We start from the raw sequence: 22,985 nt of genomic DNA on the forward strand, positions 1-22,985 counted from the left end.
ACCAACCCATGTTCAGGAGGTAATTAACTGTACATCAGAAGCATTTCCATGGAGAACTCTGTCCCAAGGAAGTTTGCCTGCTGACTCATCTGGGATAAGCATAAATGGGCTGTTTGAAAATAATGCCCAAGAGTCTCAGGAATAAAATAAATTGCACCTCTGCAAAGCACTCTGGATATTATCTATGATTGTCTTCCTAATCTGGGGTTTTTTTCTTTGGGGCAGCATTTTATCAAATGGAAAACACACTTCCAAAGATTATTCATAAATATTCATCTGTGTACTCTAGGGTTCTCTGTCTTTCTCTGAAAGTTGGAACAATTCAGCTGTGTTCCTTCATAATTCCTTTTGCTGCTTAAACTATAGTTATCAACATAAGGTAAGTCAAAAGACCCATTTTAAAAACTATCCATTTTTAGGGAAGGTTGGAATGTGTGTATATCACAGTACCAAATATATCCTGGGAATTAAGAAAGCATTTCATTGCTGGGAGAGAGACTTTCTAAACTTTTTGGAACTAGTTTGGTGCCTATAGAGAGCAACTAGAATTTTTTTGTAATCAGATTCTATCAGGCTATCACTTAAACCCATCTTAAAGGCATGTAAATTTGAACAAACACTATTCCTGAAAGGTATTAAATACCTAAAGGAAATGTGTAGCCTTCATCCAATCATGTGAACTTTTAAAATATAAGTAGAAATCTGATGCATTGACCCATCCACCTGTTTTATCCAGATATTTTGAAGTCAGAGAAAAACCTCTCCTTTCTTCTATAACATTTTCCTACACATAACTTAAAAGTCCCTGTCCATATAAATAAAATGCTGTGTGATGAGAAATGATGTACAAAAAGATACACTAGAGAAGTTCCCTTTTGGCACAGCAGCTTCAGGATCCCACACTGCTGCAGATGTGGCAAAAGCCAAAACTGCAGTATGGGTTGAATCCCTGGCCTGGGAAGTTCCACATGCTATGGGTGTGGCAAAAAAAAAAAAAAAAAAAGATACACTAGAATGAAAATATTAATGGAGATGGAGAGACAAGAGAATTTAAATATTCAAACAGAGTTCCCTGGCTGCCTCCTGGATAAAGACCCAGCATTGAGCATTGTTACTGCTGTGGCTTGGGCCTCTGCTGTGGCTCAGGTTTGACCTCTGACCTGGAAATGGCTGCACACTTTGGGCAATGCCAAAGCAATAAAAAATATGCACAGATAAATAGTCCCCTATGTAGGGATGGAAAATCACTGGAAGTAGATGAAAAATTGGACAAAATGTCATGATATCAGAGAATTGAAAGTAATGAAATACCAGGAGAATGACATGGAAAAGAGCAGAGTTCGAGCATAGAATTTTAGAGCTTAGCTATACATCTACGGAACCTTGAAAACTGGATTTATAGTCTCACCATCTCAATACCTCATTTAAGGAATTCATGGCTTTTTGATCTTTAGATCCTCCCTAGTCATTAGCAGACAACTGGGATGAATGATTAACAGTATCTTACAATTCAGATACTAACATTTCCTTTGTCATAAGGTTTGGGGATAGGTACTAGATGATTCATGGGTCTGAAAGTTTTACTGAAGTGTTTGGCACACAGGGCTCATTAAGGATTATTTGGAATTGTTATGATATTATCTCACTGTGCACAACAGACCTAGGGTTCTTTTGGAATCAAAATAATATCTTAGCCCAGGGGAGTTCTATGTGACACCTCGCACAATGGCCTTGAGGACTCAGAGAAACAGAGTATGTGAAAACTGTGCTTTGCCAGCCTACAAGTGTAATCAGTTGCCTCTAAACCATTGAGTATCTGGTCCAAAGTGGAAATACTTTCCTCCTGTTCCAGTTCCCTGGACATAAATGTCATATTTGTAGCTACATATAAGTAAGTAAGCTGTTGATAACAGGCCAAGGCCTTACCTAAAAACAAGATAAGCCCCCGGGATAAAGAAAAACTCCTACAAGATACATAATGAATTCTGACATGAACAATCAACGGCCTGGTTTGAACGAAGTAGTTATGCAAGAAAATGGACATCCAACAACAAATGTTTGAGTTGGGGGAAACATATTTATAGCTAAAGTCTCTCAGTTTATACTTCAGCAAGCTGTCATCTAAGGGTTTAAGTTTCTTGCTCAATTCTAAATGACCAAGATGGATTTAAACTGTAAAAGCCTTCTTAGTCCCCATGGGGATGATGTAATAATTCAACCTGCATCTGGACAAGCCTATCTAGATGATAACTAAGGGCTAGGGCTAGGTTCTCTCCACCTCCTCCTTGTGCTAGAGCTAACTGCACGCTTTCACTCTTCTTAACATTTCAGTAAGGCCTTGCAGCAGGGATCCTGAAAAAGACCTATCTGATTCCTAAGACCCAGCCACATCTACTTCATCGGGCACCTGAAGGTAGGAACCAATAAACTTAGCTGGTATTTCTGCAAACCAAGGGATGAAAAAGCATTACTTTGGAGCATCTGAAACACAGTCACTTCTGCTTGGCATTCAATCCTTACCAGAGCCCAAGGACATGCTTATTGTCACCTTTATCACACAGAATAGTAGATTCCATTTCAGAAAGTTTTGGTTACTTGCTTAAGGTAGCTGTCTTTATGCTGTAGGGTCATGAGGAGAAATTAAGTCCCCTGGTGTCACATCTTTTAATTATCCTCCCCCACCCACCCAAGTGACTGCACCCAATCTTCTATGAATGGATGCTTAATTGTGTGCATATACTCCCACTATACACAATTGTGTTTGTCATTTCTCACAATCATTCTACCTTTTCTGCCACTGCTCTGATAGAGGGGAAGCAAACTGCAGATAATGGAACGAATTAATAAAAGCCATCCAGAAGAGTTTATTCTACTAGGCTTTGCGGATCGTCCCTGGCTGGAGCTTCCTCTATTCATTATTCTGCTTCTAACATACCCCATGGCCATGGTGGGAAACATAGCCATCATTCTGGTGTCCACCTTAGACTCCCGTCTGCACAGCCCCATGTATTTCTTCCTCACCAACCTCTCCTTTCTGGACATGTGCTACACCACAAGCATTGTCCCTCAGATGCTGTTTAACCTGGGACAATCGAAGAAGACAATCAGCTATCTGGGCTGTGCCATTCAGCTTTATTTCTTCCACATAATGGGAGGCACAGAAAGTCTGCTTTTGGCTCTTATGTCTTTCGATCGCTACGTGGCCATCTGCAAGCCTCTGCACTACACCCTCATCATGAATCGGTGCACCTGTATCCTACTGGTGGCCACTGTGTGGCTGGGTGGAATGACCTACGCTGTCTCAGAGGCCACTGTCACATTACACTTACCACTGTGTGGTCACAACACACTGGATCACTTGGTATGTGAGATTCCTGTTCTGATGAAGGCGGCCTGCGGTGAAAAGGGTGCCAATGAGCTCACACTCTCTGTGGTTTGCATTTTCATGTTAGCTGTGCCACTATGCTTCATTCTTGCTTCCTATGCTTCTTTTGGACATGCTGTATTTATGATTAAATCTTCGGAGGGAAGAAAAAAAGCCTTTGGCACATGTTCCTCCCATCTCATTGTAGTTTTCTTCTTTTATGGCCCAGCCATTAGCATGTACCTTCAGCCCCCTTCCTCCATCTCTAGGGACCAGCCCAAGTTCATGGCTCTCTTCTATGGAGTGGTGACTCCTACACTCAACCCTTTCATCTACACTCTGAGGAACAAGGATGTAAAGGGTGCCTGGGGCAACCTGGTGAGGAGCGTTTTCACTTCCAAGTGATAGATCGCAGACATCAAATGACATTATTTAACAAGTGAGTAGGAATATAGGAGTTTCTCTGACAAATCATTCTTGTCTCATACTTCCCCAGATCATGGCACAGGGTCTTCTTGCAAACTATGTCCTACTTCTCATGTTCTTTCTAATGCTCTTAGACCAAGGAGACACTTGGTTAATAATGCACCCATAAGGGCACTGTTTGTGGAAATGTATTAAAAAGAGTTCTATTCTGGTGGCACATACTAAAATTCTAATGGTGTTAAGAAGTGAATAAAGTAATAATATAAACCCATTCGCTCAAGCTAGTCATCATGGCAACTATTCATCAGTGGATTTCCTGTGACAGTGTCCCTTAAGAAATATTCCACCACTTTCTGTTAGATTGGCCATGTCTAAGAGGGCAGCACGCTGCCATTGGGCATTCCGAGTGAGACACTCTAAACCTTAGACCACTGGGCATCTATCCAGGGAAAACCATGACTCGCAGACAAGTATACTCTGATGTTCATTGCAGCACTATTGTCAATACCCAAGACATGGAAACAACCTAAATGCCCCTCAACAGAGGAGTGGATCCAGAAGATGTGGTACATATACACAATGGAATATTACTCGGCCATTAAGGAACGAAATGCTGGCATATTTAGCAACATGGACAGACCTAGAAATTATCATGCTAAGTGAAGTCAGTCAGACAATCAGACACCAACATCAAATGCTTTCACTGACATGTGGAATCTGAAAAAAGGACACAATGAACTTCTTTGCAGAGCAGATACTGACTCGCAGACTTTGAAAAATGTATGGTTTCCAAAGGAGTCAGTTCAGGGGGTGGGAGGATGCACTGGGGTCACAGGATGGAAATCCTATAAAATTGGATTGTGATGATCATTGTACAACAATAAATGTAATAAATTCAATAAATAAATAAATCAATAAATAAATAAAAGAAAAAATAAATAAATAAACCTTAGACCAACCATGAGTCTCATGAGACAATCAGCCTCAACTTATGGAGATGCTACTTCTTCTTTAAAAACTCATTCTGGCTCTTGTTTAAAAAAAAAAAATGTATACAGGGTTTGAATATTTACCTAAAAACCTTAAAATTTATTCCTAAATATTAAAATAAATTAAATAGGTGGGCAAAATATGTGCATAAGTTTCTTAACATTTCTTTTAAAGAGCATAAGCATGAACCTTCTGAATCAGTAAGAGAAAATTAATGATATAATAACGAACCACAACATGTAAACATTTGGCGCATGATGGAAACAGCCAGGAATGCCTTCTGAAACAGTGCAAGAATCATTATGAGAAAGAAAGAATTGATATTTCTAGAATGGAAAGCAACTGATTACTTCAACGAACACAAGTAGCTCTCTGATGCTCAGAATCTATATCATTAAAAAGTAAAAGTACCTTAGTTACAAAAATAAACTTAGTTCTAGGATTCATACTCAACCTAAAACTTCATTGAAAAATTAGTTATGTTTTTAAGCAAATAAAGGATTTTATTGTTACTTGATACTGAATTAATATGATGAGAAATCAACAGTGTTGTGTAGTGAAGACATTACCAGGTAAGAAAAACAAGAATCATTTGAACTTTTCTGGCATGCATTCTGGTACAATCAAAATCTAAGCAAACTATTGGTTGGAGAATGGCATGTTCTTCCAAACAAGAACCAACTGTGACCCGTATCTAATTTTTGTGTGTGTGTGTCTTTTTGCCATTCTTGGGCCACTCCCACGGCATATGGAGGTTCCCAGGTTAGGGGTCGAATCGGAGCTGTAGCCACCGGCCTACACCAGAGCCACAGCAACGTGGGATCCGAGCCACCTCTGCAACCTACACCAAAGCTCATGCAACCTATCATGGATTGAATAACACAGACAGATGGCTCCAGTCTTTGTTCATGTCCCCTCATACTCATTCCTGTGCAGCATATTCCCTAAACACATGCTCAGTTATCTCTTCTGAGTGTATCTCAGCAGTGCAGGCACAGATGTGTCATCAGATAATCACAGACACTAGCTCTGGCTTCCAGGCCAGATACAGGTGTTTTATGCACTTTTATTGGCCTCAGCGTCACATACTGTATTCTTTGGTTTACAAACGTGGGACTGGAAGGTCACTGGTATCATATGATATTATTCTATTCATGTCACAAGTACACAGGCTTACTCTCACCCCATTAATCTCTTTACTGCCCCTCTTACCTCTTTGTTTCTCAAATGTAGATTAGAGGGTTGAGGCTAGGTGGGACAACAGTATAAAAAAGGGCAATGAACTCTCCTTGATCTTGAGAACCTCCTGATGGGGGCTGGAGATATATAAACATTCCTGGAATGAGAAACAGGGACACAACCAGAAGATGGGCTCCACATGACCCAAAGACTTTCTGAAGTCCAGCTGTTGACTGCATCCTCAGCACAGCACGGGCAATGGCACCATAGGAGCTGAGAATGAGGATGACAGGTATGACAACAAAAACGGAGCTCCTGACCATGAGGGCCAGCTCATTAGCTGTCTTGTATCAACACAAGACAGTCACAGCAGTGCTGGAACTTCACAGAAGAAATGGTCCGCTTGGCCATGTCCACACAGGGGTACCCAGGAGGTAAATGAGGAATGAAGTGCCGAGTTGGTGAAGCCACTTACCCAAGAAGCCACAGCCAACAGATGGCAGAAACGAGGGTGCATGAGGACAGTGTAACGCAAAGGTCTACATACAGCTGCATAACGGTCACAGGACATCACCACCAGCAGCTCACATCCTGTGGATCCCAGTGCAAGGGAAAAGTAAAGTTGAGTCATGCAACCTACATAAGACATGGCTTTTCCTGGGCCCCAGAGGTTGACCAGCAACTGGGGGATGAAGCTGGTAGAGATCCAGAAAAGACAGGTTTGAGAGGAAGAAGTACATGGGAGTGTGCAGATGGGAGTCCAGGTATGATAAGATAATGACGAACAGGTTGCCTGTCAATGTCATCAAGTAAAACATCAAGACAACCACAAAGAGTACTACTTCCACACGAGGCCAATTGGAAAAACCTAGTAGCCTCCAGAAGTTGCATTGAGTTTTTCCATCATCATTCACTCCTTTTACCTGACAAAAGAATTACACAGACTCAAAATAAATGGAAATACAACTGCCAAAGCAATTTCGAGAAAAAAGAACACAGCTATAAGTATAACCCTCTCAGATTTCAGATTATGCTACAAAGCAACGGTCATCAAAACAGCATGGTATTATCAAAAACAGACATATAGGTTCATGGAACAGAAAAGAGAGCCCAGAAATATGTAACTTCAGCATGCTACAGGCACAGCCAAAAATAAAAATCAAATAAAAATAAAATATCTCCCCACAAATTACTTGTTAATTACAAAATGAAAAGTAGTAGGCTTTACCAGAGGAAAACCTGGTGGACATCACCATAGTCAAGTAATCAATATTAACGTCGCCAATGTTGAGATAAACCAACAGTATGTGACTACTGACATGTTGCTCTAAACTGGACACAATGTCACTTCAGTCATATGCCTGCCAAAAATGCACAGCCTGACTTTTAAAATGAAGAAATATGAGACAAACCCACACTGAGACAAGTTGGGCAAAAGAGCTGGCCTGCCCTCACAAAAATATCAAATTCAGAGTTCTCATTGTAGTTCAGCAGGTAACAAACCCAACAAGTATCCATGAGGATGTAGATTCAATCCCTGGCCTCACTCAGTGGGTCAAGGATTCAGCCTTGCCATGAGCTGTGTGTAGGTCACAGATGCAGCTCAGATCCCACACTGCTGTGACTGTGGTGTAGCCCGGCAGCTACAGCTCCGATTCAACCTCTAACCCTGGGAACTTCCATGTGCCTCAGATGTGGTCCTAAAAAAAACCAAAAACAAAACAAAACAAAAAGTACAGTTTGGGATATACTGATCTGTTGCATGAACCATCCTTCAGCATTCTTAAAGAATTTAGAAGGGATATGAGATAAGAGACAAAAAAAATAAAACTACCAGATGTAAGTAAAGATAGGAACTTTATGGTTAAATTTATTTTACCAGGGAGTGAGAAATAAAGACCTCATCAAAGACTGTTTTCACAGACTGTGGAATGAAATATCTCGGTTTTCAAAAATACGACATGATGGGAGTTCCCATCGTGGCGTAGTGGTTAATGAATCCGACTAGGAACCATGAGGTTGTGGGTTTGGTCCCTGCCCTTGCTCAGTGGGTTAACGATCCGGCGTTGCCATGAGCTGTGGTGTAGGTCGCAGACGTGGCTCAGATCCTGCGTTGCTGTGGCTCTGGCGTAGGCCAGTGGCTACAGCACCGATTCAACCCCTAGCCTGGGAACCTCCATATGCCACGGGAGCGGCCCAAAGAAATAGCAAAAAGACCGAAAAAAAAAAAAATACGACATGATGGAGGAAAGAGTGGTGATATGAGTTTCCCCTTCCCATCCCCATATCACTAATCAGCTTACTTTACTCTTATGTTACTCCTTTAATACTCTTAAATTACCACTTGAGTAACACTCAAACAACTACAACTCCTTTCACTTCTGTCCTTTCTGTGTCTGATCATACTCCCTCTATTTGCCCAATCGATGTCACTTTATGTAGGGACCAAACTTATCTCTGGCTTTCATCTCTTTCACATCACCAACATAAAGGGATGGCTGGATGTACCATAGAGTCTAACCTACCACATCACACTAGGAAAGCAGAGTCCGAAAATTACTATGGTTATCATGCTACACAACAGAGAATTCTGAGTCTACTAAAAGACCTGGTTTTAGCTGGAAGAGCATTAGAGCATTTAGTGTCTCGGGGGACAGACCCCTTCTCCTAGAGCAAATGGAGTTTTATGGAAACAAAAGAATAATGGGACATGCTTTCCTTGACTGGGGCCATTGGGAGGGTAAATCCCAAAGTGGTAAGTAATGCCCTTCAAGGAGTTGTCCTGGTTACAACAGGGTCTCAGGAATACCTTCAACATGATACACTGTTGCCCAAAGAAAACAATGACTCCATAGACCAACCTTCACGTCTGCAACCTACACCACAGCTCACGGCAATGCCGGATCCTTAACCCACTGAGCAAGGCCAGGGATCGAACCTGCAACCTCATGGTTCCTAGTCAGATTTGTTAACCAATTTAACCGCGACGGGAACTCCAACCCATATCTAATTTTTAATTAAAAAAAAAAGATCATCTGGAGTTTCCGTTGTGGCTCAGTGGGTTAAGGACCCAATGTCTCTATGAGGATCCAGGTTTGATCCCTGGCCTCACTCAGCATAAGGACCCAGCATTGCCAGAAGCTGAGCCATAGGTTGCAGATGCACATGGCTTGTTCTGGTACTGCTGTGGCTGGGCACAGGGCAGAGCTGCAGCTCCAATTCAACCCCAGCCTGGGAAATTCCATATGCTGCAGGTGCAGCCATTTGAAAAAAAAAATCATCTGATGCTTGGTCCAGTTCTTGAGACAAATAGACTTTGGTATATGCAGTTTGGAAAAAAATTCTAAATAATTTTACAATTTGCCTGATTGGCGGCTGGTTGCCAAATGGGTTTTTTAATTTTACACACACACACACACACACACTCACACAGAGAGCAATACAAATGAAAATTTTGTGATGTGAAATAATATCTCTAATCATTTTCATTAAAGATATCCTTTGTCTAACCTAGTCTTAAACACAGAGGCATTGGTAATTTTTAGTTTGGAGGGAAAAACCCAGCAAGATTTGTGTCAAAAGCTTAGTTATGAGACAGTTAAGAGCTATTCTGACTGCTTCTTCATCTTGAAGGCCTGTAAAGACAACTAATTTCAGAATTGTGAGTGTTTTCCAGACTCTGAAATATTGGGACTTCCTAAGGGAATACACCAAAAAATTTAAGGATAAAGAATGTTGAGGGTAGTGGCAGGGAAAAGCCACAGAAACATGCTGTTTGTACAAGACTGCTTCACATTTCCAAGTCATATATGTTCAGTATATTCCAGCATGAAGAATACTGTCATTAACCACTGAGAAGCTCTGCCGAAGGAAATTTCATATTACATGCGAAGGTGGGAGTATACTCTATTCTATCCTTGATAGGTTGCATGAACAATCTCAAGATTGCCTTTGCAAGGAAGTTAGCCAAAATCTTTTCTTCTTCTCCCAACCAAGCATGTCTTGCCTGAAGAATAAATGGAAAGCGGCAAAATCTTTTAACCTCTAGCTCTAAAGATACTACAAATGCAAACATGTATTTGAGATTGTCTTTAAGGAAGAAATCAAAAAGGCTTACCCATGATTTTGTTCTCACGAGAGGTGTCCTCAGGTCTGCATGGCAAAACTACCTGCAAGGCAGAAGTGCACCCTGCTCTAAGGGAGATGATTCAAGTAAGTGCAAATCACAATTCTGGTTCAAAAACCGTCTTCCAGGAGTTCCACTGTGGTACAGCGGAAACAAATCCAACTAGTGACCATAAGGTTGCAGGTTCAACCCCTGGCCTTGCCAGTGGGTTAAGGATCTGGTATTTTCATGAGCTGTGGTGGAGGTCGCAGATTCAGCTCGGATCAGGCATTGGTGTGGCTGTGGTATAGCCTAGCAACTACAGCTCCGATTCGACTCCTAGCCTGGGAACTTCCCTGTGCAGTGGGTGCCGCCCTCAAAAGCAAAAACAAACAAACAAAAATAGTCTTACAGCTATCATAAAACCAATTGACTACTCAAATTGTGAGACTCAGGATTCCAATGACTTGGAAGAGTTCCAGAGACCACTAGGGCCTGAGTCGGGGAGAGGGTGGGGGAAAAAAGGTTAGACACAGTGGAGTGAGAAAGAAAGCACACTAAGAGACATAACACAAACATCTAATCGGTGATCCTGGATTAGATCCTGTCTTTAGGAGATACTCTCAGGAGCACTTAGGCGTAAGTGTGCATTAGACTCTGCAATGTTTCAGAAAAGTATTTAAAACATATGTTAATACGACATTATTATAGACAGAAAATTTTACTCCCATGGTAAAAATCATTTTTGGCCACATTGGCGGCATGGGGAAGTTACCGGGCCAGGGAGGAAACCTGCATCACAGCAGCAACCCGAGCTGCTGCAGTGACAAGGCCAGATTCCCATGGTAAAGTATTATCATTGTGAAATCTATAGTAAATCCAGGTACTACTTTTTCCTCTAAGTGTTATTATTTTAGTTGTCGAATTGTAATTGGAATATGATGGACTTATATTTGAAAACTTAGTGTGCTTCAACTCAATGTTGTCATAGCATGTGATACCAGTGACCTTCCAGTCCCATGTTTGTAAGACAGAGAATACAGTATGTGACGCTGAGGCCAATAAAAGAGCATAAAACACCTGAATCTGGCCTGGAAGCCAGAGCTAGTGTCTGTGATTATCTGATGACACATCTGTGCCTGCACTGCTGAGACACACTCAGGGTTTAGGGAATATGCTGCACAGGAATGGGTATGAGGGGACTGGAGCCATCTGTCTGGATGGGGAGCAGAAACTTCCTGGGGTAGAGAAGAAGCTGGTCCTTCACAGCATTTAGTCTCCATTCTTCACTGAGAACAAGCTGGATTCCTTCTTAGTTCTTCAGTAAAGTTGCCTGTGACCCACGCTCATGTGTGCAGTGTGAGTGTCAAAGTACCAAAGAGTGGTTCAAGGTTCAGAGATGGCAGTGGTAGGATTTCAGACCTTCTAGTTTACCCTGGGCATTGCTGGTCACGACAAAGGGCCTCAGAACCAAAACTCTACTGTCATTACCTTGATTTTGCCACACAGAGGTCATTTAAACTTCGGCAAGCCATGTGTCTTCTTCCCTTCAGATTTTATTGTTGTTGGTGAAAAGCCAAAGTTAGGCAATTTATTTTCTCTCTTTTCTGTTCTCTTTTTTGGGGCAGGGGGTGTTCTTTTTGGTCTTTTTAGGGCTGCGCCCTCAGCCTATGGAAGTCCAAGGCTAGCAAACTGGAGCTGCACTGCCAGCCTGCGCCACAGCCACAGCAACACCAGATCCGAGCCACGTCTGCGACCTACACCACAGCTCATGCCAATGCCGGATCACTGAACCCACTGAGCGAGGCCAGGGAGCAAACCTGCATCTTCATGGATACTAGTCAGGTTCCTTACCACTGAGCCACAATGGGAACTCCCTTTATTTTTTCTGAAATACAGTTATGTACAATATTAGATGTCAACAGGTGTACAATAGCGTGATTCACAATTTTAAGTTATCCTCCATTTCTAGTTATAAAATACTGCTTATATTCTCTGTGTTGTAAAATATATACTTGAGCTTATTTTACACACAATAGTTTGTACCTCTCAGTCTCCTACCACCATGTTGCCACACCCACTTGCCGCCTCTCACTAGTTTGTTCTCTACATTTGTGAATCTGCTTCTTTTTTGTTAGAGTCACTAGGTTGTTATATTTTTAGAGTCCACATATAAGTGATGTAATGCAATATTTGTCTTTCTCTGTTTGACTTTTTCACTCAGCATAATTGCCTCCAAGTCCATCCATGTTCCTGCAAATGGCAAAATCTGATTTCTTTTTATAGCTAAGTAGTATTCCACTGGGTGTGTGTGTGTGTGTGTGTGTGTGTGTGTGTGTGTGTGTGTGTCCTCTATCATATCTCCTTTATCCATTTATCTGTTGGTAGACACAGGTTGTTTCTGCATCTTGGCAATTGTACATAATGCTGCTATGAACACTGGGGTATATATATCTCTTCAGATTAGTGTTTCTTCTTTTCAGATCTATATCCAGGAGTGGAATTATTGGGTCATATGGTACTTCTAGTTTCAATTTTTTGAGAACCTATACCCTGTTTTCCATAGTGGCTCTACCAAGTTACACTCCCACCAAAGTGCAGGAAGGTTCCCTTTTCTCTACCTCCTCACCAACGTTTGTTATTTGTCTTGTTTTTGATGATAGCCATTCTGACAGGCACGAGGAGATATCTCATTGTGGTTTGTGATAAAGTTGCATAAGATTCACATAAGTAGTTTGAAAAGTACAAAACAATAAACACAATAAAATCTGTGTTAATCTTTGAGGGGATTTTGTTAACTGAACTTTGTTTTCGATTACAAATTAATTAGAAGATCATGGTAATGGAGCTAGGATTCAATATATATGTATGCTATAACTATAGCATTCCAAGAAAAATAGTCTACATATTTCTTCAATGTATATGGTTTTCAAGCAAAAAAGAAAGAAAAGAGATAAGAAATGTCAAAGTCTGGGTTTTATTTTGGGGTTTTTTTCATCTTTGGGGGCTGCACTCACAGCATATGGAAGTTCCAAGGCTAGGGGTCCAATAGGAGCTGCAGCTGCCAGCCTACACCACAGCCACAGCAATTGGCATCCAAGCCACATCTGCAACCTACACCACAGCTCACAGCAACACTGGATCCTTAACCAACTGATCAGGGCCAGCGATCAAACCTGCTTTCTCAAGGATACTTGTCAGGTTCAGTACCAGTGAGCCACAATGGGAACTCCCACAGTTTTCTTGAATTAGATAGTGAGAGGCCAGTGTATTACATGAAGTGTTGCAAACAATAAGATTTCCGTAAGTACACGGTGGTTCAAAGAACTAAACTATTGGGTTTGCTTTTAAAAGTTTTATTTTGCTCTGTGGTGGTTCACTCTGTGCGGCACTAATTATTTACTAACAGTCCTTACATGTACATGATCCTTGGTTCTTCCTTTCTTGGACAGTAGGTTAAGGACAAATGAATGTATGCCGTATTACTGTTTGTGTCGAGGTGGAGATAAAGAATGACAGACACACAAAGTCAAAGACATCAGAGTCGATGTAATTGCAAACCACACCAGAAACTGAGGGGAAGTTTTGGGATGTGTTTTTCATTTTAAAAATTTAGGGAATGGGAATTCCCGAAGTGGCACAGCAGAAACGAATCTGACTGGGAACCATGAGGCTGCGGTTTCAATCCCTGGCTTCTCTCAGTGGGTTGAGGATCAGGCATTGCCATGCGCTGTGGTGTTAGTCACAGGGGCACCTTGGATCTGGCATGGCTGTGGCTGTGGTGTAGGCAAGCAGCTGTAGCTCTGATTCAACCCCTACCCTGGAACTTCCATATGCCCCAGGGGCAGCCCTAAAAAGCAAAAACAAACAAACAAACAAACAAAAACTGCATTGTACATTATTGCTTTACTAATTAGAGTTAATTGTCTCCACTTCTCTAATTTCAAGGCCAAGTTTAGCCCTGCAAAAGGCATTAAAAATAATCTTTGAAGACCATTCAAACTATAACACCGAAGGTAACCACCAAAATTCTGAAAACTTAACTATTTAAAATTTGCAACTTATACTACTCAATGGCAAAAAAGCCAACAACCCAGTGGGAAAATGGGCAAAAGACCTGAATAGACAATTCTCCAAGGAAGATATACCGATGGCCAACAAGCACATGAAAAAATGCTCAACATCCCTGATTATGAGAGAAATGCAAATCAAAACTACCACGAGATACCACCTCACACCTGTCAGAATGGCCGTCATTAATAAGTCCACATACAACAAATGCTGGAGGGGGTGTGGAGAAAAGGGAAGCCTCCTGTACTGTTCGCAGGAATATAAGCTGGTACAACCACTATGGAGAACGGTATGGAGGTACCTTAGAAAACTATACGTAGAACTACCATATGACCCAGCAATCCCACTCTTGGGCATATATCCAGACAAAACTTTCCTTGAAAAAGACACATGTACCCGCATGTTCATTGCAGCTCCATTCACAATAGCCACGACATGGAAACAACCCAAATGTCCATTGACAGACAATTGGATTAGGAAGATGTGGTATAGATACACAACAGAATACTACTTGGCTATAAAAAAGAACAAAATAAGGCCATTTGCAGCAACATGGATGGAACTAGAGACTCTCATCCTGAGTGAAGTAAGTCAGAAAGAGAAAGACAAATACCATATGACATCACTGATATCTGGAATCTAATATACAGCACAAATGAACCTTTCCACAGAAAAGAAAATCAAGGATTTCGAGAATAGACTTGTGGTTGCCTAGGGGAGGGGGAGGGAGTGGGATGGATTGGGAACATGGTGTTAAGATGCACACTATTGCTTTGGAGTAAATTAGCAATGAGATCCTGCTGTTAAGCACTGAGAACTAGGTCTAGTCACTTATGACAGAGCATGACAATGTGAGAAAAATGAATGTGTACATGTTTGTGTAACTGGGTCACTATGCTGTACAGTAGGGGAAAAAATGTGTTCCAAAACATTTTTATGAATAATTTCCCGTGATGTCTTGTCAAGGGATTTACCATAATATATAAAAAATAAAATAAGACTATATCCAAGAACTGACATGTTACTGTAAAAATATCTGATGAGGTTATGAATTCATAAACATTTTTAAATCATTACATTGTTTCTAGCGAATATATGCCATCTATAGAAAGAAAATCTGGGTTTGGAAATTATAAGATTACATTTTTTTAATAAGTGGAGTTGGCTTACAATGTTGAACCAATTTCTGCTATAAAGCAAAGCAACCCAGCCATACTTATATAAATACATTCTTTTTCTCATATTATCTTCCCATCATGTTCTGTCACAAGAAACAGTATAGTTCCCTGAGCTATACAGTAGGACCTCACTGCTTATCCTTTCTAAATGTAATAGTTTGCATCTACTAACTCCAAACTCCTAGTCCATCCCACTCTCTCCCCTTCCCCCTTGGCAACCACAAGTCTGTTCTCCAAGTCTCTGAGTCTGTTTCGGTTTTGTTGCTACGTTCATTTGTGCTATATTTAAGATTGCACGTATAAGTGATATCATTTTAAAAATTGTGATTTTAAGAGAGCAATTGGGTGTTTTGCTTTCTGTTTAAGACAGGTACCAGAAAACAGTCTTTATGTGTCCTTGGTCCTGATTGTTGTACGAATTCCACAAGGAAAATATAAAACATTTTCCACAGTGCTTAGTACATAATTACTCCATACATATGAACTACTATTACCATCGGGGTGAATTTTAACTTGAACTGATATTTTAACAGACAACTCTACTTTAATTCTCTGTTAATAAGTCCACATACAACAAATGATATTTCAGATACTTAAAATATTACACACCCAAAGAAAACCTACATTTCCACCACTCAGAATCATCAACTATTACTTTTGTCATATTTATTTCCAGCATTTTCTAGCACATAAAATATCACAGAGAAAAACCAGTGTCCTTTAACTATTACTCTCTGACCCAAAACCAAACCCAGAGACAACTAATATTATGAGCTTGGCATGTATCATTCCAGTTCCATTCAATGTATATCAAATATTATGTATGTAATAAATATCTAAATATTAATATTATTACATGGTTATATATTCAGAGTTTAAATTTTCCTACTGGAGAGAGAATTTAAACAGGGATCCAATACGAGCAGAAAAACCCAGTTATCAAAAGGTGGGAAATGCCCAACAACCTAGGCTAGAGAAGTCTGTACAAAGTTCCAATGTTTTTCATACTGTGGTCACTAGATCTGTAGGAGAATATTTAGCTTCTGTCAATCTCCTGGATGTTTTTTTTCTGGACCCCAAAGCTTGATCAGCCACTGAGGGATGGGGCTGGTGGTATAGCAGAGACCCAGAAAAGAGACATTTGAGAAGAAGAAATACATGGCTGTGTACAGACATGAGTCCAGGTACAACAAGATAAGGATGTACAGGTTGCCTACAATGTCAACAAGTACAACATCAAGATAACCACAAAAAGTATTATCTCCAGATGAGACCAATTAGAAAAACCCAGTAGAACAAAGTACCCTCGACAAGTTGCATCGATTTTTTTTCCGTTGTCACTCATTTCTTATTATCTGGGGAGAGAATCCCAGAAAAATACTAACTGCTTCAATATCATGTGGTGTGAACCTTACTTATGTCATTTTCATAATTATTTTGATGACTACTTCTTTAAATTCAAACTTAATTGTAAATCTCAGTATTTCATATTAATAGTATAAAGGGGTCAAATATTTGGCTAGATTTCACTTGTATTACTATCACATTGTGCATACAGTCTGTCATAGCAGTAATCTATAATATGGGTTATTCGTATTTTACCATGGATTTGCTTTTACTTTCATTTTTTTCATTTTATTTTTTATTAAAGTGTAGTTGATTTACAGTGCTGTATACATTTCTGCTGGACAGCAAGGTGACCAGTCATACATATATATATACACATGACTTTTCTCACACTATCTTCCATCATGGTCCCAAATCCCAAGAGATTGGATAAAGTTCCCTGTGCTGTGCTGAAACTCAACTTCTTCATCGTTAACAAAGAAACTAATGTATTGCTGATTAATTGTGATGATTAAACTAAAACTGCAATGACATGTAAAGCACCTAAAATACTGCATGTTCAATCAATGCTATTTCATTACTTGTAGAAATAGAGGAGTATTTATCCAGGACTATAGACACTAGAAGCAGCCAAACTACAGCATCTTTGCCAAAGCATTTTCTCAAGCATCTCTTTTTTAAAACAGTAATTTTTATTTTCTCCATTATAACAGGTTTGCAGTGTTCTGTCAATTTTCTACCGTACAGCTAAGTGACCCAGTCACACATGCACATATACATTCTTTTTCTCACATTATCCTCCATCATACTCCATCATGAGTGACTAGGTATAGCTCCCAGCGCTATACAGAAAGATACTCTTGTTTTTACATTACCTTTTATATTTATTTATTTTGCTACCTAAATGTTCATAACCAACAACAAATAGAGGCAGACAGGTCCATGGCAATTCCTCAGAGACAGAATCAAACTATTCCTGACCCTCTTGTTAGAAGAAAATATCTCTCAGGGGAAGGGAAGCATGATAAGGATTCAGAACAAGGAGAAGAAATGAAGTAAAACATATTCACATTCCTTTTTTTCAGGATGAGAAAGGGTCAAATATATTATGTAATCAGCACAACCCTACATGCTTGTGTGTGTCTGTGTGTGTGTGTGTGTGTGTATGTGTGTGTGTGTGTGTGTGTGTGTGGCTGAGGGCACTGTGAGGAAGGACATAATGCTCTCTCAGGAGACACAGTCTTCCTGGCATCAGACGTGGTTCTGACTACAACAAAAGCTTCTCAGTGCTTAGTTTTAGAAGTAAGTAAGGATTGGGGAGCTTTACATCCTCTGAATTTGGGGAGGTTATAAGGAGACTGTGCAGACAAAATAGGAAGTGGCTCATCAGAAGCAAATACCATCTACTTTCTTCCCTCAAAAATGATGAGTGAAGGTATGTGATATAACTGATGTTTTAACAGTGCTGTGGAAGATGGTGGATGAAAGCTTGAAAACGAATAGCCAGCATTCAAAGCATTATTCACTTCCGGACATTATTTTAATCGGTTAGTTTCTCCCCTCTCTGAAGACTTGCCAGTACTCCTGTCATAAAACTACTGTAAGTTGTTCTAAACTAATACTTTACAGGAAACAGATATATGTCTTATCTTCAGGTAATTGGAAATGCCTCGATTATCCTGTAATCAAATGATAAAATAGTTTCTGCTGGGTTATATTAAGGCATCACTCAGCTAGATATTAGGTCCTCGATGAAATAACTACGGATAAACGGTGGAAAGCAATGGGAAATCATCTCTGCCATATTCAATGGCCAGTTTATTTAAATTGTACCTATGATTCAAGCATTTTAGAAATGACCGTTTAGAATAATGGAGACTAATATTTACTGAGTTTTTCTTATATTCCAGGCACTGCACTAAGCATTTCAGGTAAAACATCTAGTAATGTATCACATGATTTCCTCTGGCCGATAGGAACTAAAGAAACATTTCATCATGACAATAGAGACTAATAAGGGACTGAGTCAGTTAAGCAACAGTTCTAGTTATGTGGAGCTGGCTCCAAATGAATCACTTCTGCTGGGTTATTTCCAAAGCAGAGCTGTAGACAAGGTACATGTCGTGGATCTTGGGCTGGGGAAGCTGGCACATGAAGAAAGCCATGAGCTATTGAAATGATCTTGTCTCTTTCCTCTATTTACTTTTTCATACATCCACCTATCACTGAAACTCCATCTCAAGATTTAAACCTGCAGAATCTTGTCAATGTTCAACGGCACTTGATCTTTCATCACATTGAGTAGGCATCTACAAACACGGTGTATCATTGGGCATGAAACTCCTATATCTTTAGATTAGTATCATGGTGCATTATTTGGTTGATGGCTGATTCTTAATATAGGTTATTTTTATAGACTGGCAATATTAGAGAATACTGCATACAGTGTCCAATGAGTTCATTAACATGACATTTCTAAAGGGCAAGAGTTTCTGATGGTGATAAAGTGCATGTTAATTTCTTATTTTGTCTTTTGGTATCTTTCTTTCTTTTTAGGGCTGCACCTACAGCATATGGAAGTTCCCAGGCCAGGGGTCAAATCGGAGCTGCAGCTGTCAACCTCCGTGACAGCCACTGCAAGGCAGGATTCAAGCCACATCTGCAACCTACACCACAGCTCACAGCAAGGCTGGATCCTTGAGCCACTGAGTGAGGCCAGGGATCTAATCCATGTCCTCATGTACATTACCTGGGTTTGATTTCCACTGCCAAAAGCTACAGTTTGAATTGGAACCCTAGCCTGGGAACCTCCATATGCCATGGGTGTGGCCCTAAAAAGCAAAAGAAAAAAAAATTAAAGAAAGAAAGAAAATATTTTGGGTTAAAAGAAATAAATAAACTTGTCTCTATTTTCTTTATCATGCCCTCAACTGACTTTTGGTGCCACATAGAAAAGATAAATATTACATTATATTAAGTTAATTAATAACAACAAAAGGGAAATGTTTCTAAAGGCTTTAATATAAGTGTAAATGCATTATAATAGAATACCTCATATGTGAGCACATTTTTTCAGCAGTCATAGATGCTAAGGTTCCCTGTAATCATATAATGTTTGTTATTTCATATTTAACAGAATTCTGAACCAGTCCATTTATTTCTGTTCTTTTTTCCTTCTTTGTTGAATCCAGGACCTACAACAGAAACTGAAAAATACTTTGAAAATACACTGTGCTTAATAAATACTTGTGAATAAATGAGTAAAGAAAGCAAGTCAGTGACTAAAGAGTAGGAAAGAAATAGGTAGGTATGGGAGGACCTTTATTTGGTAGTATTTGGCAACTGGTAAAATGGAGGGATGAGAGAGAAAATTTTACTAAACTGTTTTCCATTTCATGCCTGCTTACTAATTATTTACAACAAATCAACTAGGAGAGTGAACATGGAATAGGATTTGGTTTCAAGATGAGGGTAACTTCCAAATTTTGAGTTTTAGAAATGCAGAAAAGAAATCTATCTCTCTGACACACGAGACCTTGTTAAGAGTAAGAGAATGGTTCAGATTTCTATGTGAAAGACTCTTGATGATGACCTTGCCTTCTTTTTTTCAGGCATGACCTTCAATTGTTCCTTGTGGCAGGACAACAGCATGTCTGTCAAACGCTTTGCCTTTGCCAGATTCTCTGAGGTCACTGAACAGTGTTTCCTTTTATTTACCCTCATCCTGCTCATGTTCTTAGCATCACTGATGGGCAATGCTCTCATAGCCACTGCCATCTGGACCAACCCGGTCCTCCACACCCCCATGTACTTCTTCCTGGCCAACCTGTCTCTCTTGGAGATCGGCTACACGTGCTCTGTCATACCCAAGATGCTGCAGAGCCTTGTGAGCGAGGCCCGAGGAATCTCTCGGGAGGGGTGTGCCACACAGATGTTTTTCTTCGCATTTTTTGGTATCAGTGAGTGCTGTCTTTTGGCCGCCATGGCTTTTGACCGCTATATGGCCATATGCTCCCCACTTCACTATGCAACACGAATGAGTCGTGGAGTGTGTGTCCATCTGGCAATGGTTTCTTGGGGAGTGGGATGCATGGTAGGCTTGGGCCAGACCAACTACATTTTCTCCCTGGACTTCTGTGGCCCCTGTGAAATAGACCACTTCTTCTGTGACCTCCCGCCTATCCTGGCACTTGCCTGTGGGGATACCTCCCATAATGAGGCTGCAGTCTTTGTTGCGGCCACCCTTTGCATTTCCAGCCCATTTTTACTCATCATTGCTTCTTATGGCAGAATTCTAGCTGCCGTGCTCAGCATACCCTCACCTGAGGGTCGCCGAAAAGCTCTTTCCACCTGTTCTTCCCACTTACTTGTAGTAACACTCTTCTATGGCTCAGCATCTGTCACCTACTTGAGACCGAAGGCTAGCCATTCACCAGGAATAGATAAACTCCTAGCCCTCTCCTATACCATGGTGACATCCATGCTCAACCCCATCATCTACAGTTTACGGAACAAGGAAGTCAAGGTAGCTCTTAGGAGAACTGTAGGCAAGAAAAAAGTATTGGCTCATAGGTAGATACCAGAGGACCACACAAGTTGCCCTTTGAAAAAGATGTAGAGTCAACCTACGAGGAATGAGAGACAGAAAGAGAGAAAGGAAAGAAAGAAAGAAAGAAAGAAAGAGGGAGTTCCCGTCGTGGAGCTGTGGTTAACGAATCCGACTAGGAACCATGAGGTTGCGGGTTCGGTCCCTGCCCTTGCTCAGTGGCTTAATGATCCGGCGTTGCTATGAGCTCTGGTGTAGGTTGCAGACATGGCTCGGATCCCGGGAAGCTGTGGCTCTGGCATAGGCCGGTGGCTACAGCTCCGATTTGACCCCTAGCCTGGGAACCTCCATATGCCGAGGGAGCGGCCCAAGAAATAGCAACAACAACAACAACAAAAAGCAAAAAGACAAAAAAAAAAAGAAAAAAAAAAGGAAGGAATAAAGACGGGGAGCGGAAGGAAAGAAGGAAGGAAGGAGGGAAAGAAGAAAGAAGGGAAGAACTGTACTTGTCAATCTGTTTTGTAAGAACCTTCTTGAATAACAGTGATTGTTATTTTGGAGATACCTCTGTACTCACAGTTAAAGTTCTTATTACCAAATTCTGGAAGGAAGTTGGATACCAAAGAATTTTAATAGATGAGTCCAACACTAGGCAGCTTTCCCAAAATGTTCCCATTTAGGCTAAAGTATAGGCTAAAAGCACAAATTGCCAGATTATATCTCAGAAGCCTAACAAGTTCTCACTCTAAACTCTTAGGCATTTTCGAGCCCCTGAGGGGTCTGTATGACTTCTGCGGTGGTCACTGGGGTACTGCTTCCACATATGTGTGTCTCACATGGCTCTTTATGCCCTATTAGCTCTGTAATGTGCATTACTTCCTTCCATAAAAAGGTTTCAAAATTCTTCAATCTTAATTATTGGTACACGACATAGAGTTAAATAGTTCCTTTTTGAGTTGTGTGTACTATAAAAATATGTAAACATCCAAAAAAAAGAAAATTATTAAGACTTTAAACGTAATCCAAAAGGTCCCTGGTTCATCCCAGGTTTGGGCACCTAAAAAAACCAAAAAAACACATCAGAAATATCTGTTGCAGACTATTAAAAGAAAATTAGGGGAAATTTTCACCAAGATTCCTCATGGTGAAAATGTTTTTCAAAAGAAGGAGAACTCCTATTTAAATTCAAGGATGGAAGAAGAAAACTGAACTAACACTAAATAATATAAATAATTTTAAACATTTTCAGGTACAGATTGACATAGGTACAGATGAATCCTGACCAAATACATTTGGAAATGATCCGAAAACTTGCTCCTAAGATAAATGGACATCGTTATAACACAGTCTAGTCGCTTGAGGCATCTATAGGAACATTACCTTGGCTTTGAACATTTCGTTCTCAGGGAGGTGCTGTGATCTATGAGAGATTCTCAGCTACCCACATAGCAGTGGGTATAGGACAAGGAATGGAGAACTGTGACAGCTACCGTGACAACCTACAGCATAGGATGAATGAGTTCTGGGGATCTAACACACAGCATGGTGACGGTAGTTAATAACACTGAATTATGTACTTGAAGTTTGCTAACAGAACGGATCTTAACTCTTCTGACCACACACATACACAAAAGATAACCACATGCTGCAACAAATGTGCTACTTAACTCGATCGTGGTGGTCATCTCACAATGGATACATACATCGAGGGATATATATTTGATATATGTATCATCACATTATACACCTTAAGTCTTCACAATTTTATTTGTCGATTTC

At 40.4% G+C, this 22,985-nt stretch overlaps 2 protein-coding genes and 1 pseudogene across 2 annotated transcripts; 2 read left to right on the forward strand and 1 right to left on the reverse strand.

Moving 5' to 3' along the window:
• Positions 1-2,830: 2,830 nt before the first annotated feature.
• Positions 2,831-3,769, forward strand: LOC100520315 (olfactory receptor 2B11-like). Its single transcript, XM_021082305.1, has one exon. The coding sequence runs from the start codon at positions 2,831-2,833 to the stop codon at positions 3,767-3,769; it is 939 nt and encodes a 312-aa protein (XP_020937964.1).
• A 2,554-nt stretch (positions 3,770-6,323) lies between these two features.
• LOC100520140 lies at positions 6,324-16,658 on the reverse strand (annotated as a pseudogene).
• A 3,573-nt stretch (positions 16,659-20,231) lies between these two features.
• LOC110259008 (olfactory receptor 10C1-like) lies at positions 20,232-21,236 on the forward strand. The gene has a single exon (XM_021082306.1). It carries the CDS (start codon positions 20,274-20,276, stop codon positions 21,234-21,236), a length of 963 nt encoding a protein of 320 aa, XP_020937965.1. The 5' UTR covers positions 20,232-20,273.
• Positions 21,237-22,985: the final 1,749 nt, after the last annotated feature.

The sequence above is a fragment of the Sus scrofa genome, unplaced genomic scaffold (assembly GCF_000003025.6).
Source record: "Sus scrofa isolate TJ Tabasco breed Duroc unplaced genomic scaffold, Sscrofa11.1 Contig627, whole genome shotgun sequence".
Classification (NCBI taxonomy): domain Eukaryota; kingdom Metazoa; phylum Chordata; class Mammalia; order Artiodactyla; family Suidae; genus Sus; species Sus scrofa.

What these genes read in the sequence shown, in the direction of transcription:
- LOC100520315 (XM_021082305.1), top strand. Translation starts at nt 2,831, where the DNA reads ATGGAACGAATTAATAAAAGCCATCCAGAAGAGTTTATTCTACTAGGC.
- LOC110259008 (XM_021082306.1), top strand. Translation starts at nt 20,274, where the DNA reads ATGACCTTCAATTGTTCCTTGTGGCAGGACAACAGCATGTCTGTCAAA.